This window comes from Entelurus aequoreus, linkage group LG20 (genome assembly GCF_033978785.1).
Source record: "Entelurus aequoreus isolate RoL-2023_Sb linkage group LG20, RoL_Eaeq_v1.1, whole genome shotgun sequence".
In the NCBI taxonomy this organism is placed as follows: domain Eukaryota; kingdom Metazoa; phylum Chordata; class Actinopteri; order Syngnathiformes; family Syngnathidae; genus Entelurus; species Entelurus aequoreus.
In genome coordinates this window covers 8,874,147-8,892,039 of record NC_084750.1, presented here as the reverse complement: position 1 = coordinate 8,892,039, position 17,893 = coordinate 8,874,147, and the positions used below count along the sequence as shown (strand labels likewise).

The 17,893-nt window shown below is 37.7% G+C and overlaps 1 protein-coding gene across 6 annotated transcripts in view; it reads right to left on the bottom strand.

The window, feature by feature from the left end:
• Positions 1-502: 502 nt before the first annotated feature.
• The window catches only part of trappc9 (trafficking protein particle complex subunit 9), a 253,708-nt gene continuing 236,317 nt past the window's right edge, over positions 503-17,893 (bottom strand). For all 6 annotated transcript variants that reach the window (XM_062029344.1, XM_062029342.1, XM_062029343.1 and 3 more), the window contains 2 exons: positions 5,475-5,698; positions 503-991 (listed from right to left, as the gene is read on the bottom strand). In XM_062029344.1, the coding sequence (XP_061885328.1) occupies positions 824-991; positions 5,475-5,698 (392 nt within the window). In that variant the 3' untranslated portion in view covers positions 503-823. The remainder of the gene's footprint in view (positions 992-5,474; positions 5,699-17,893) is intronic.

Here is a 17,893-nt window from a genome sequence, read left to right as displayed (position 1 = left end):
ATGGCCTAATAGAACATAGAAAAGTACACAATGACAATACTCACCTTTATCAAATATGAAGGTGTCCAAATCTTGCAGCAGATGTTGATGACACCTGCACTTCCTGTTGCTGACAGGTGACACACTGGCCACACACACACACACATTAGTGTAGGTGTATGCACTTCCTGTTGCTGACAGGTGACACACTGGCCACACACACACACATTAGTGTAGGTGTATGCACTTCCTGTTGCTGACAGGTGACACACTGACCACACACACACACACATTAGTGTAGGTGTATGCACTTCCTGTTGCTGACAGGTGACACACTGACCACACACACACACATTAGTGTAGGTGTATGCACTTCCTGTTGCTGACAGGTGACACACTGACCACACACACACACACATTAGTGTAGGTGTATGCACTTCCTGTTGCTGACAGGTGACACACTGACCACACACACACACACATTAGTGTAGGTGTAAGGTATGTAGTATTATCCAGATGTTACTTACAGCAGTCTAGGAGAGTGTTTATTATCCATAAGTTACTTACAGTAGTATTATCCAGATGTTACAGCAGTCAAGGGGAGTATTTATTCTCCAGATGTTACTGACAGCAGTCTGGGGGAGTATTTCTTATCCATAAGTTACTTACAGTAGTCTTATCCAGATGTTGCTGACAGCAGTCGGTAGTCTTATCCAGATGTTGCTGGCAGCAGTCTGTAGTCTTATCCAGATGTTACTGACAGCAGTCGGTAGTCTTATCCAGATGTTGCTGACAGCAGTCGGTAGTCTTATCCAGATGTTACTGGCAGGTGAGTATGTGAGGTCTAAGCTGCAGGTAGAAGAGTTCTGATGTGGACGCTGGGCAGAGTGAACCACGCTAGAGGAAGTTCCCGCCCGGCGCTGTCGTCCTGGAACTTGATGTTGAGGTAGAAATGTCCCGTGTAGAGGAAGAGCAGCGCACCTGTGCACACCTTCTTGTCTCTGGGCTTCACCTGCAGTGGACAGACACCCCAGCAGAGGATCATTCTTGTGAAGGTCCACAAAGGAAATGACTTTCAACTCATCTTTTTACAGGCCAATGAAGACGACTTGATGATCCCATGGATCTGCTCTTTTGCTACTTGTATCAATAATATATCAATATTCATATTCTTCCAATCTTGTTCAGTATTTGCGTGAGCACTTTAGGATGCAGGCTGGCTACAGCGAGGTGGACCTAATCAATTGGACATTAAGTCCGGCTTAAAGGAGCTCCTCCCCCTCCTGCTCCGGGATATGAGGGAACACCAAGAAAGTGGGATGAAGAACATTACATCATCACAACATCCACGTTTGACATGCAGCCACACGAACAGGTGTGTACCTAATGTTGTGACCGGGTGAATCTATTTATGAACATAATGAACATGTCAGCACATATCTGTGTCCTAAATGAAATATTTAAGCATAAAGTAGCTGACATAATGAACATGTCAGCACATATCTGTGTCCTAAATGAAGTATTTAAGCATAAAGTAGCTGACATAATGAACATGTAAGCACATATCTGTGTCCTAAATGAAGTATTTAAGCATAAAGTAGCTGACATAATGAACAAGTCAGCACATATCTGTGTCCTAAATGAAGTATTTAAGCATAAAGTAGCTGACATAATGAACAAGTCAGCACATATCTGTGTCCTAAATGAAGTATTTTAGCATAAAGTAGCTGACATAATGAACATGTCAGCACATATCTGTGTCCTAAATGAAGTATTTAAGCATAAAGTAGCTGACATAATGAACATGTCAGCACATATCTGTGTCCTAAATGAAGTATTTAAGCATAAAGTAGCTGACATAATGAACAAGTAGCACATATCTGTGTCCTAAATGAAGTATTTAAGCATAAAGTAGCTGACATAATGAACATGTCAGCACATATCTGTGTCCTAAATGAAGTATTTAAGCATAAAGTAGCTGACATAATGAACATGTCAGCACATATCTGTGTCCTAAATGAAGTATTTAAGCATAAAGTAGCTGACATAATGAACAAGTCAGCACATATCTGTGTCCTAAATGAAGTATTTAAGCATAAAGTAGCTGACATAATGAACATGTCAGCACATATCTGTGTCCTAAATGAAGTATTTAAGCATAAAGTAGCTGACAATGAACATGTCAGCACATATCTGTGTCCTAAATGAAGTATTTAAGCATAAAGTAGCTGACATAATGAACAAGTCAGCACATATCTGTGTCCTAAATGAAGTATTTAAGCATAAAGTAGCTGACAATGAACATGTCAGCACATATCTGTGTCCTAAATGAAGTATTTAAGCATAAAGTAGCTGACATAATGAACAAGTCAGACAATGAACATGTCAGCACATATCTGTGTCCTAAATGAAGTATTTAAGCATAAAGTAGCTGACATAATGAACAAGTCAGCACATATCTGTGTCCTAAATGAAGTATTTAAGCATATAGTAGCTGACATAATGAACAAGTCAGCACATATCTGTGTCCTAAATGAAGTATTTAAGCATATAGTAGCTGACATAATGAACAAGTCAGCACATATCTGTGTCCTAAATGAAGTATTTAAGCATAAAGTAGCTGACATAATGAACATGTCAGCACATATCTGTGTCCTAAATGAAGTATTTAAGCATAAAGTAGCTGACATAATGAACATGTCAGCACGTATCTGTGTCCTAAATGAAGTATTTAAGCATAAAGTAGCTGACATAATGAACAAGTCAGCACATATCTGTGTCCTAAATGAAGTATTTAAGCATAAAGTAGCTGACATAATGAACATGTCAGCACATATCTGTGTCCTAAATGAAGTATTTAAGCATAAAGTAGCTGACATAATGAACATGTCAGCACATATCTGTGTCCTAAATGAAGTATTTAAGCATAAAGTAGCTGACATAATGAACATGTCAGCACATATCTGTGTCCTAAATGAAGTATTTAAGCATAAAGTAGCTGACATAATGAACATGTCAGCACATATCTGTGTCCTAAATGAAGTATTTAAGCATAAAGTAGCTGACATAATGAACAAGTCAGCACATATCTGTGTCCTAAATGAAGTATTTAAGCATAAAGTAGCTGACATAATGAACATGTCAGCACATATCTGTGTCCTAAATGAAGTATTTAAGCATAAAGTAGCTGACAATGAACATGTCAGCACATATCTGTGTCCTAAATGAAGTATTTAAGCATAAAGTAGCTGACATAATGAACAAGTCAGCACATATCTGTGTCCTAAATGAAGTATTTAAGCATAAAGTAGCTGACAATGAACATGTCAGCACATATCTGTGTCCTAAATGAAGTATTTAAGCATAAAGTAGCTGACATAATGAACAAGTCAGCACATATCTGTGTCCTAAATGAAGTATTTAAGCATAAAGTAGCTGACAATGAACATGTCAGCACATATCTGTGTCCTAAATGAAGTATTTAAGCATAAAGTAGCTGACATAATGAACAAGTCAGCACATATCTGTGTCCTAAATGAAGTATTTAAGCATATAGTAGCTGACATAATGAACAAGTCAGCACATATCTGTGTCCTAAATGAAGTATTTAAGCATATAGTAGCTGACATAATGAACAAGTCAGCACATATCTGTGTCCTAAATGAAGTATTTAAGCATAAAGTAGCTGACATAATGAACAAGTCAGCACATATCTGTGTCCTAAATGAAGTATTTAAGCATAAAGTAGCTGACATAATGAACAAGTCAGCACATATCTGTGTCCTAAATGAAGTATTTAAGCATAAAGTAGCTGACATAATGAACATGTCAGCACATATCTGTGTCCTAAATGAAGTATTTAAGCATAAAGTAGCTGACATAATGAACAAGTCAGCACATATCTGTGTCCTAAATGAAGTATTTAAGCATATAGTAGCTGACATAATGAACAAGTCAGCACATATCTGTGTCCTAAATGAAGTATTTAAGCATATAGTAGCTGACATAATGAACAAGTCAGCACATATCTGTGTCCTAAATGAAGTATTTAAGCATAAAGTAGCTGACAAAATGAACAAGTCAGCACATATCTGTGTCCTAAATGAAGTATTTAAGCATAAAGTAGCTGACATAATGAACATCTCAGCACATATCTGTGTCCTAAATGAAGTATTTAAGCATAAAGTAGCTGACATAATGAACAAGTCAGCACATATCTGTGTCCTAAATGAAGTATTTAAGCATAAAGTAGCTGACATAATGAACATCTCAGCACATATCTGTGTCCTAAATGAAGTATTTAAGCATATAGTAGCTGACATAATGAACAAGTCAGCACATATCTGTGTCCTAAATGAAGTATTTAAGCATAAAGTAGCTGACATAATGAACATGTCAGCACATATCTGTGTCCTAAATGAAGTATTTAAGCATATAGTAGCTGACATAATGAACAAGTAGCAGAGTCAAGAGTAAATTCATGTCTATAGGGCTGCCATTACCTTAAAAGCCATATTTTTAATGTTTAACTATCAATATTTTTGCTTAGTAAATAGAAATTCCTACTTAGTGGAAATTTCACGAACCAATTACGGTCAACAAAAGACGACTATTAGGATTTCATCCACAAAGTCATGTATTGTTATTAGTAGAAAATTAACATATTTTGCTGTTGCAATCTGATTTTATGAAATGTTTTTAAATTACGAAAAATGATGTCATATTTGGCCTCAAGATATTGTTTGTATAAACATGGATGTTTGTGTCAGTATTGACCAACAACAAAGAAAAGCAATTCACGTGTCAATGATGATTATAATGATAATAATAATATGGAAATGTCAATTGTAATAATAATAATAATAATACAATTGAAGTGTCAATGATAATAATAACAATAATAATATTAAAGTGTCAATAGTAATAATAATAATAATGTTAAAGAGTCAAATATAATAATACTGACATTTCAAGGATAATAATAATAATATGTTGAAGAGGTTAATTTAGCCTACTGATAATATAATAATAATAATACTGAACTGTAAATAATGATACTATTGAAGTGTCAATGATAATATTAATATTGAAGTGTTAACGATAATATTGAAGCATCAATTATATGAATAAAAATAATAATATAATAATAACAATACTTTAGAATAATAATGAAGTGTTAATGATAATAATAACATTCAAGTCTTAACGATGAATATAATATTTAAGTGTCATTGATAATAATAATAATAATAATAATAATAACATAATAATTCCAATAATTAAAATAATAATAAAGTGTTAATGATCAATACAATAATATTCAAGTGTCAATGATAATAATAATAATAATAATAATAACATAATAATACCAATAATTAAAATAATAATAAAGTGTTAATGATCAATACAATAATATTAAAGTGTCAATGATAAAAATAATAATAATGAAGTGTTAATGATAGTAATAATAATATATTAAAGTGTGCAGTAGTAACCGTGTCGATGTAGAAGGTGTTGGAGCCGATGAAGGTCACGGCCTCGCCAAGGTCGTAGTTCTGCACCCCGTTCTGGTAGTCCTGGTACGGCACCACGGTCAGCGCCAGAGGTCCCACAGAGTTCTTGCTCAGGTTGGTCAGTTTGATCTCCAAGGACACGGCCTCGCCCACGCAACAGTCGGCCATCACGTCGCAGTCGCACGGATTCCCGTTGACCAGCACGTCTAAGAAGAAGAAGAAAGGATTCAAGTCACAAGATGTTGGATTTCTTTTCACGCCTTGGAGTGAACATGGAGTGCAGCTATTTACTCTTCACAGTGGATAAACATCCACACCTTTATTCACTTTTAACTATCTAAAGAACATTGCTTTTTTTTTTAAAGAACATTGCTGATCCTACATGATATTTATGATGTGTGATCCTACATGATATTTATGATGTGTGATCCTACATGATATTTATGATGTGTGATCCTACATGATATTTATGATGTGTGATCCTACATGATATTTATGATGTGTGATCCTGCATGATATTTATGATGTGTGATCCTACATGATATTTATGATGTGTGATCCTACATGATATTTATGATGTGTGATCCTACATGATATTTATGATGTGTGATCCTACATGATATTTATGATGTGTGATCCTACATGATATTTATGTTTCTGATCCTACTTGGCGGAGATGCAGAGGGCAGCGTGGCCATTGGCTTTGAACAAGCCGACTAACAGGCGGAACAACACACACATGGCAAATGTCCCACACGTTGTGCCCGCGGCTGTGCTAAACACTGTAAGCTAAACACTGCGAGTCCCAGCAGCTGGCTGAGATGTTGTGATATCTGCTTTGTCACTGCAGGAACATCTGAAGGTCGAAACATTGCCTTGGCAGCCTGAGCACCATTGCTTTTGTCGGGGATCCATTTATTTTGTCACAATTGACCACAAAAGTCCACTGCAGGAGAATGAACATATAAATATATAACATATATAAATGCCAAAAAGCCGCTGCCTGACCAGGGATCAGAAGATCTGCAGAGACTCCTCCCAACCCCACCAGGGACTGTTTTCACTGCTGGATTCTAGAAAGAGGTTCCGTAGCAGAACCTCCAGGTTGTGTAACAGCTTCTTCCCTCAGGCCATAAGACTCTTGAACGCATCATAATAATCCCCTCAATTCCCCCCAAAAATGGATAAAGTGGCTGGAATATAAAGACAATATAACATACAGCTGCTACTGACGGTCCCGGACACAAGGCTGAAGCTTAGAGGTGACAGAGCTTTCGCCGCTGCTGCTCCCAAGCTCTGGAACGACCTACCTCTGAGTGTTAGACAAGCCTCCTCTCTTCCTGTTTTTAAATCTCTCTTAAAAACATACTTTTATTCCATGGCTTTTAACACTGAGTGATATCCATCCTGCAATGGCACCCCATAATACACCTGCTGTCAACCTGCTTTTATGTTTTATTTATTTATTTTTTATCGTGTTCTGTTTGTGTTGTGTTGTGTTTGCTCGGTACTCGTATTATCTTTTAGCCTGCCCATTGCACAGCACTTTGGCTACCCCTGTGGTACATTTTAAATGTGCTTTATAAATAAAGTTGATTTGATACATCCATAAATGTGCAATATATTTATCTGTACAGTAACCTATTTATTGATTTATATCTGCACCTTATTGCTCTTTTATCCTGCAGTACCATGAGCTAATGCAACCTTTTATCTCTCCTGTAAAGTTCACATTTGAATGACAAGTCTAATAAATATATAACATATATACAGTGGATGCAGTGTATATATAATGATATATATCGTTCACATACAAATAGACAGACAGTTTTTTCCCCGTTTGTTGCATTTTCAATTGTCCACCCATGCAGAGAATACGTAGAAAAAAGCAAAAGCAAAGAAAAAAGCAGCAAAGAGACAAGAAGAAGAGGAAGTGGGTAGAGAGCGACTGATCCAAGGTGGTTGCATCAAATTCACTTGTCAAATATTCTAAAAAGTCACACCAAATTCTTAGGAACTTTTTAACAGAGCCCTGAATTGTGCATCTGAGTTTAGGAAAAACTATCACCTAGTTATTAATTATTAATTACAACATTTCAGCTTTTTATGATTACTTACCAATTTTTTTGCATTAATTTTTTTTATTTTTACTTTTTTTTCCCCCCAGGTAAGAATAGAATAAAAAGAATAATACGATTGTGTAACGGCATAACCTAGAGAGTCGAAAATTCTGCGTGTACAAAAATATCAACGTGGAGTTACACTTTTAAAAGTGTTTGTTGTTGTCATTTTTCCAATTTATCCCTAAGTTCATTGGATTTAATTGTTTAATTAACTAACTAAACTTTGTTCATATTTTACTTTATTTTTATTTTGAGAGCTATCTGCTAGTTTAGATCAGGGGAGTAAACCTTTTCCACTAAGAGCGGCATACTGGAAGGAAAAATAAGTGACTAAGTATATTATTATTATTATTGTGACTATAACAATTTCAGATTTCTCATTATACCTCCAGCTAACTACTCTTGGTAGTGACTTGACATCATGCCTAACTACTCTTGGTAGTGACTTGACATCATGCCTAACTACTCTTGGTAGTGACTTGACATCATGCCTAACTACTCTTGGTAGTGACTTGACATCATGCCTAACTACTCTTGGTAGTGACTTGACATCATGCCTAACTACTCTTGGTAGTGACTTGACATCATGCCTAACTACTCTTGGTAGTGACTTGACATCATGCCTAACTACTCTTGGTAGTGACTTGACATCATGCCTAACTACTCTTGGTAGTGACTTGACGTCATGCCTAACTACTCTTGGTAGTGACTTGACATCATGCCTAACTACTCTTGGTAGTGACTTGACATCATGCCTAACTACTCTTGGTAGTGACTTGACGTCATGCCTAACTACTCTTGGTAGTGACTTGACGTCATGCCTAACTACTCTTGGTAGTGACTTGACATCATGCCTAACTACTCTTGGTAGTGACTTGACATCATGCCTAACTACTCTTGGTAGTGACTTGACATCATGCCTAACTACTCTTGGTAGTGACTTGACATCATGCCTAACTACTCTTGGTAGTGACTTGACATCATGCCTAACTGCTCTTGGTAGTGACTTGACATCATGCCTAACTACTCTTGGTAGTGACTTGACATCATGCCTAACTACTCTTGGTAGTGACTTGACATCATGCCTAACTACTCTTGGTAGTGACTTGACATCATGCCTAACTACTCTTGGTAGTGACTTGACATCATGCCTAACTGCTCTTGGTAGTGACTTGACGTCATGCCTAACTACTCTTGGTAGTGACTTGACATCATGCCTAACTGCTCTTGGTAGTGACTTGACATCATGCCTAACTACTCTTGGTAGTGACTTGACATCATGCCTAACTACTCTTGGTAGTGACTTGACATCATGCCTAACTACTCTTGGTAGTGACTTGACATCATGCCTAACTACTCTTGGTAGTGACTTGACATCATGCCTAACTGCTCTTGGTAGTGACTTGACATCATGCCTAACTACTCTTGGTAGTGACTTGACATCATGCCTAACTACTCTTGGTAGTGACTTGACATCATGCCTAACTACTCTTGGTAGTGACTTGACATCATGCCTAACTACTCTTGGTAGTGACTTGACATCATGCCTAACTGCTCTTGGTAGTGACTTGACGTCATGCCTAACTACTCTTGGTAGTGACTTGACATCATGCCTAACTAGTGTGACATATCATGCCAACACATCATCGCATCGATCATGCAGGTTGTTTGGAAGGAAGGATGTGTGGTCATACCAACCTATGCCAGGTGTACTCACAGGTACAAACCCTGTTTCCATATGAGTTGGGAAATGGTGTTAGATGTAAATATAAACAGAATACAATGATTTGCAAATCCTTTTCAAGCCATATTCAGTTGAATATGCTACAAAGACAACATATTTCATGTTCAAACTCATAAACTTGATTTTTTGTGCAAATAATCATGAACTTAGAATGTCATGGCTGCAACACGTGCCAAAGTAGTTGTGAAAGGGCATGTTCACCACTGTGTTACATGGCCTTTCCTTTGAACAACACTCAGTTTTGGTTTGGGAAGTGAGGAGACACATTTTTGAAGTGGAATTCTTTCCCATTCTTGCTTGATGTACAGCTTAAGTTGTTCAACAGTCCGGGGGTCTCCCTTCTGCTATTTTAGGTGCCACACATTTTCAATGTCTGGACTACAGGCAGGCCAGTCTAGTACCCGCACTCTTTTACTATGAAGCCACCTTGATGTAACACCTGGCTTGGCATTGTCTTGCTGAAATAAGCAGGGGCGTCTTGCTGAAATAAGCAGGGGCGTCCATGGTAACGTTGCTTGGATGGCAACATATGTTGCTCCAAAAGCTGTATGTACCTTTCAGCATTAATGGTGCCTTCACAGATGTGTAAGTTACCCATGTCTTGGCCACTAATACACCCCCATACCATCACACATGCTGCCTTTTACACTTTGCACCTAGAACAATCCGGATGGTTCTTTTCCTCTTTGGTCCGGAGGACACGACGTCCACAGTTTCCAAGAACAATTTGAAATGTGGACTCATCAGACCACAGAACACTTTTCCACTTTGTATCAGTCCATCTTAGATGAGCTCAGGCCCAGCCAAGCCGACGGCGTTTCTGGGTGTTGTTGATAAACGGGTTTTTGCCTTGCATAGGAGAGTTTTAACTTGACTTACAGATGTAGCGACCAACTGTAGTTACTGACAGTGGCTTTCTGAAGTGTTCCATGTGGTGATATCCTTTACACACTGATGTGGCTTGTTGATGCAGTACAGCCTGAGGGATGGAAGGTCACGGGCTTAGCTGCTTACCTGCAGTGATTTCTCCACATTCTCTGAACCCTTTGATGATATTACGGAGCGTAGATGGTGAAATCCCTCAATTCCTTGCAATAGCTGCTTGAGAAAGGTTGTTCTTAAACTGTTCAACAATTTGCTCAGGCATTTGTTGACAAAGTGGTGACCCTCGCCCCATCCTTGTTTGTGAATGACTGAGTATTTCATGGAATCTACTTTTATAGCCAATCATGGCACCCACCTGTTCCCAATTAGCCTGTTCACCTGTGGGATGTTCCAAATAAGTGTTTGATGAGCATTCCTCAACTTTATCAGTATTTATTGCCACCTTTCCCAACTTCTTTGTCACGTGTTGCTGCCATCAAATTCTAAAGTTGATGATTATTTGCAAAAAAAAATCAAGTTTATGAGTTTGAACATGAAATATGTTGTCTTTGTAGCATATTCAACTGAATATGGCTTGAAAAGGATTTGCAAATCATTGTATTCCGTTTATATTTACATCTAACACCATTTCCCAACTCATATGGAAACGGGGTTTGTGTTACCTGAAAGGTGTGTGTGGTCATACCAAACTGTGCCAGGTGTACTCACAGGTATGCGGTGCAGCCGCAAAGTATTTGCCAACCTGACTTCAAAATAAACCCGAACTTGACTTGAAATAAGCAAGTTGGGAATAAATAAATAAATGATGTGCCTTCAGGTAACAAATGTTCCTCAGTGGCACGCTGACAATAACATTCCATTCGTGTCAATTTCATTTTAATGATGCATGTAATTAATGGCATTGAATCAAAATGTTCAATCTGATTACATTTTTTTCTTTTTTCTTGACAGCACAAATAAAAAGGACTGAGGCTCAGCGATGAAACATTTAATACCTCCTGTACTGTCATTTCATTCACTTGTACATGGAAAGTCATAAGGTTAAAAACATTACGCATGTGATCAACTGTAAATGTGCTACACCAGCTAATATTTGTACATGCAAGTCGATATCATCTGATACTGGATTTTTTTTTGTCTTGTTATCTCAGCGATAAACCAATCTACATGTGCAAAGTGAACATCTAAATGTCCTCCAATAAACACACCATTCATTCTATTTCACTCCAGGCATTTACAGAAGGTAAACATGCTAGGCTATACCCAGCAGGCACAAGACGTTGACAACATGTTGGATTAGGTCCTGACCTCCAGCTACTATACATAACGTTGAAACAACGTTGACAACATGTTGGATTAGGTCCTGACCCCCAGCTACTATACATAACGTTGAAACAACGTTGACAACATGTTGGATTAAGTCCTGACCTCCAGCTACTATACATAACGTTGAAACAACATGCTTTTTAACAACGTTTAATCAATGTTGGGTTGTGATGTTGATTTGACATTGAAATGTGGTCATTTCCTAACCAATATTCTACCACATGTTAGGATCCGCTGCTCAGATCACAGTTTGTTTTCACACAACGGATGACGGCGTATGTTTCCTGTGCTTTAGCTGCTAGTTTTTACACTAGGCTAATTTTGCTTGCTAGCCCGTCGTCACTCGTACTGTGACGACGGGGTCGCATCGTGGTGCGAGGTGTTCTCCCAGGAATGCAGACGGGCTCGGACACAGCTTGCAGGTAGGAAAATTATTTATTTAGGAACTAAACATGCAGGAAAAAACAAAGACGTGCACATGGCACATAAGGCAAAAACAAAAGGGCTAGCGTGGGAGCTAGCAAGCAAAATTAGCCTAGCGTAAAAACTAGCAGCTAAAGCACAGGAAACATACGTCGTCATCCGTTGTGCGAAAACAAACTGTGATCTGAGCAGCGGATCCTAACACCACACATATACAAAGTTGAAACAACATGCTTTTTAACAATGTTTAATCAATGTCAGGTTGTGACGTTGATTTGACATTGAAATGTGGTCATTTTTTAAGCAACAACGTGGATCCAACGTTGGCTCGGTTTACAAATACAACTATTTTGCGACGTTGTTTCAAAGTCAGTTTTAAAAGGATATGTTGAATCAACATTGTATCGATGTCTTGTGCCTGCTGGGGAGGCGACTAGAAGCTAGCAGCTACACAACAGCTAAGCACACAATAACACATTAGCTAGACATACGTCATAATCATTGAACAATAAAACAGCACATCTGTATCAAATAATTATAATAATACATTTTATTTAGTATAGCGCTTTTCAAAGCACTCAAAGACGCTTTTTACAGGATAAAAAATAAAATTATGAAACAGTTTAAAGTAATAATATAAAATACAGGAAATATAAAAGCAGTACATTGTAAAATACATAATAATACAATTATAGTTGCATATTACTTATAAGGACCCAGTAACAAACGTGTCTGCATCATTTAGCTTAACTTTATGGATTATTGCTACCCCTTAGTGAGAAAAATAAAATAAAAATGACCACTCCACTTATACTAAAAGACAGCACAAGTCCATTCCAGATGGTTAATCATTCATAATAAATATGACTCATTTCACATTTTGTAACATTCCTTGCTAATTATTCCTGCTGATATCATACCGGATCAATATTGGTATCGGTCTAAGTTGTATCGGGACAGTCCTACCGAATACAGAGAGACATTATATTGTTGTGTATTATTCAGTTTCACTTTCAGTTTGTGGATCATGCATACAATAGAATGTCATCATCACATATTTCCACCTGTTTCATCACAGCACCTATGAAAAGGAGCAGGAAGAAGCTGAGCTTATTTAATCCTACTCCTTTTGGTATCATAGCAACTATATCCCAGTGCCTTGTTCTCTGTAACAGAACAGTGGATACATCAATGATATACCATAGGAAGTCAACAAATACATAAATAATCTTTATCTCAAAATTTAAAAAAAGGGTTGAAGATGTTTATCAGAATTGTGTACTTTGTGAACACGTAGTTTGAACTTAAACTGAATCATATTGCTGCTTTGATTCATCCATTGCATCATTTAATTCCACATACTGAAGGTCTTAAGTGTTGTACGTGCATACAAATGTTTTAAATGACATTTTCCTCTAAGATTATATTCCTCCTCTTTTGTTGAGAAGACTTGTTGTACATTCTTGGCTAGCAGGTTCTAGTTTGCATCGTTTGACATGTTTGCAAATGCACCAAATCGTTGAATTTCAAAATTTGTGGTTGAATAAATAAAGTGTTTGAATGTTGTCTATATCCAACATGATGTATTATTATAACTCATCTTTTTTGTAACACAGTTAATGAATAAAGTGTACTTTTGTACTTAGTTCCCATATTTCTACACAATAAGTCAGGGGCCGTACTTATCAAGCTTCTTAGAATGACTCCTAAGAAGTCTGCTAAGAGTTGACTTAAGAGTAAATAAATTCTTGGCTGAAAGCTGCACTTCAAAGTTAGTTATCAAGCGTCTTACTCACACTTTCAGCGAAGTGTAGGACTGAATCTTAAGTGTCACACTCAGAGCTGAATTACAACATTACTATGTGCCGTAAACGCAATTTTAGGTGACGTCATTTCTGTGTCCATACAAATGACCAATCACGGAAGGGAATCCGTTGTCTAAGAATAAAGAAATATCTTGGAAATATTTAAGTGGACAATGGGAGTGTATATTTTGACAATAAACTACAAAATAATACAAAACAAACTAGTCCCCGCCGGCACTCACGCTACCGCTCCCTCTCTTCTCTCGCCCACACACTCACTGACGTCACTCACCTCACGGCCACACACATACGCTACTGTCATAACATTTTCTTTCCAATTCATTAATTAGGCAACTAATTTGAAACTGGTGTGGGTGGCTCTATATATACTAGCCCACTGCAGACACATGCAGAAATCAACAAGGAATCGAAAAGTATTAAATCTGTGACAAAAATAATACCCGCTCTGTCTAAACGATACCGTTTGATCAGCTGCTCGTCATCAAACAAATCCAGGACATTGTTCCGTTCCCTGAACGTTCGGCCACGTCTCTCTCGCCTCAGTGCCATCCCCTGCTGGCAACTCCTAACCACCTCTGAAGGTCTCTTAAATATGGTGGAGAGTAGGAGTGATTCTTAGACTTAAGAACGTTGATAAAAAACTTTTATTCTTAAGTTTGAGAGTAGGACTAAATTTCGCACATTCTCAGGACTTAAGTGTAAAATGGCACTCTAAGAAGCTTGATAAGTACGGCCCCTGGAGTATAAGTCGCACCGGCCGAAAATGCATAATAAAGAAGGATAAAAAAACATATATAAGTCGCACTGGAGTATAAGTCGCATTTTTTTGGGGAAATGTATTTGATAAAAGCCAACAGCAAGAATAGGCCATTTCAAATGTCTAAAGAATAGTGAACAACAGGCTGAATAAGTGTACGTTATATGAGGCATAAATAACCAACTGCTATGTTAACGTAACATATTATGGTAAGAGTCATTCAAATAACTATAACATATAGAACATGCTATACGTTTACCAAACAATCTGTCACTCCTAATCGCTAAATCCCATGAAATCTTATACGTCTAGTCCGGGGGTCGGCAACCCGCGGCTCTAGAGCCGCATGCGGCTCTTTAGCGCCGCCCTAGTGGCTCTCTGAAGCTTTTTCAAAAATGTATGAAAAATGGAAAAAGATGAGGGGAAAAAATATATATTTTTTGTTTTAGTATGGTTTCTGTAGGAGGACAAACATGACACATACCTCCCTAATTGTTATAAATCACACTGTTTATATTAAACATGCTTCACTGATTCCAGTATTTGGCGAGCGCCGTTTTGTCCTACTCATTTTGGCAGTCCTTGAACTCACCTTAGTTTGTTTACATGTATAACTTTCTCCGACTTTCTAGGACGTGTTTTATGCCACTTCTTTTTCTGTCTCATTTTGTACACCAAACTTTTAACGTTGTGCATGAGTGCACAAAGGTGAGTTTTTTTGATGTTATTGCCTTGTGTGCAGTGCTAATCAGACATATTTGGTCACTGCATGACTGCAAGCTAATCGATGCTAACATGCTATTTAGGCTAGCTATATGTACATATTGCATCATTATGCCTCATTTGTAGCTATATTTGAAGTCATTTAGTTTCTTTTAAGTCATCTTAATTCAATGTATATCTCATGACACACTATCTCTTTGTAATATGGCTTTTAATTTCTTGCAGCTCCAGACAGATTTGTTTTTGTATTTTTGGTCCAATATGGCTCTTTCAACATTTTGGGTTGCCGACCCCTGGTCTAGTCTCTTACGTGAATAATATTATTTCATATTTTACGCTAATGTGTTCATCATTTCACACATAAGTCGCTCCTGAGTATAAGTCGCACCCCCGGACAAACTATGAAAATAACTGCAACTTATAGTCCGAAAAATAGGGTACTTAATAATTGAAATGGTGGCGGTTCGCTTCCTGCATGATCCGTGTGAGGGTTGGACTCCACCCTTTCTTTGTCACCTAATCTGTTTACAACTTGATCAACAACATTTGGAGGTGCACTCAATGCTAATTATTATTATAAGTAATGTTGCCCAAGTTAATTGGTGTGAAGAGAGCAGGGGAAGTTGTCCAAAGTGGAACTTTCCTCCTGTAATGAGCTGCCAGCAGCAAATGACCACAGACAGGATGACATCATTACTTCCTGCTGGGAACAAATGTCAATCAATGTGTTGAGAAAAGAACTGGAGTCACCTGCACCTGCACATCATACATTGACGACTGCCTTCTCATTAAAGAAAACAACATTCTCCATCTTATTTAGCAGCAATACTAATCGCTGGGGGAAAGTCAGCCGTTAGTGAATAATGAACTTCTTAGCTCTGACACGGCCAGGATTAGAAATGAGGCAAAGCGTAATTACGCTGTGCGATACGTCGTCCTCGGTGGCGCTCAAACACAAATCCGCAGCACTCCAGCCAGCTCAGATGTTTACTAGCCGTTAATGAGTCCGCCGCTTGTGTCCCAACAGGTTGAAGGATAAATGGAGTCCACTTTAAAAGCGCGGCTCGCAGAGCACTTAGCGAGCAGAAGAATACAATTGAGTGTGCGTCTGCTCGGACTGAAGCAAGTCAATAATGTGAACATTCCACACAAGATGCAATCCTCACTTTCTGGGAATCAAATGAGAAGATGTGTGTGCCATCCATCACACAAACAAACACCTTCTCTTTTCCTGCAGGTGGAGAATTGCAGCAGCGTGACACAACAATTTAGCCTGGAATTAACAAGAAGGAAGCCAGCAATAAGGTAGAATATTCTCTGCTTCAGTCTTCCCGGGCGGCCTATAAAACATTTATTATTGAAAGCATTTATAATACGGCAGCTACAAAACATATGCAAAGCAAAAGGTGGGACTGCTGAGACGTGCTGGAAATGTCTTTTTGACACTTCCTGCACCACCTGGATAATAACTACACTTGTAGGAGCTTCTTATGCTACACTTTTCTTGAAAATATATCTACACTAGGGTTGTAGTATAGTACCGCAATACTAATCAATCATATTCCGTACTATACCGCCTCTAAAAAGCACCGGTTTTACCCCCACTTTTTTTTAACAGGCATGACAGCACGTGGTGACATTGCTGGTTTTAGGAGCAGAGGAGCATGTTGGGCAGCGCACACACACAGAGTACTTACAAGCAGACACAGTGTGTAGACAGAAAAGGGAGAATGGATGCATTTTGGTGTAAAAAGTGAAGATAAAGGTGAAGTTATAACACTGAAACACCCTCAGGAAGAGCTGCTTTAACACATGCAGCTAACATCCATCCACAGTGTTTTAGCTACTTCTAAATCACTAATCCTGGTGACAAAGTAAGTTTCTTACAAGTAGCATTATCACTGGAGGACGAGGAATAGCTAAACATGCTTTACTACACACCGTAGGAGGAAACAATAGCTCACAATTAGGGATGTCCGATAATGGCTTTTTGCCGATATCCGATATTCCGATATTGTCCAACTCTTTAATTACCGATACCGATATCAACCGATACCGATATCAACCGATATATGCAGTCGTGGAAGTAACACATTATTATGCCTAATTTGGACAACCAGGTATGGTGAAGATAAGGTACTTTTTAAAAAAATTAGTAAAATAAGATAAATAAATTAAAAACATTTTCTTGAATAAAAAAGAAAGTACAACAATATAAAAACAGTTACATAGAAACTAGTAATGAATGAAAATGAGTAAAATGAAGTGTTAAAGGTTAGTACTATTAGTGGAGCAGCAGCACGCACAATCATGTGTGCTTACGGACTGTATCCCTTGCAGACTGTATTGATATATATTGTTAATATTAATAACTGTATCCCTTGCAGACTGTATTGATATATATTGTTAATATTAATAACTGTATCCCTTGCAGACTGTATTGATATATATTGTTAATATTAATAACTGTATCCCTTGCAGACTGTATTGATATATATTGTTAATATTAATAACTGTATCCCTTGCAGACTGTATTGATATATATTGTTAATATTAATAACTGTATCCCTTGCAGACTGTATTTATATATATTG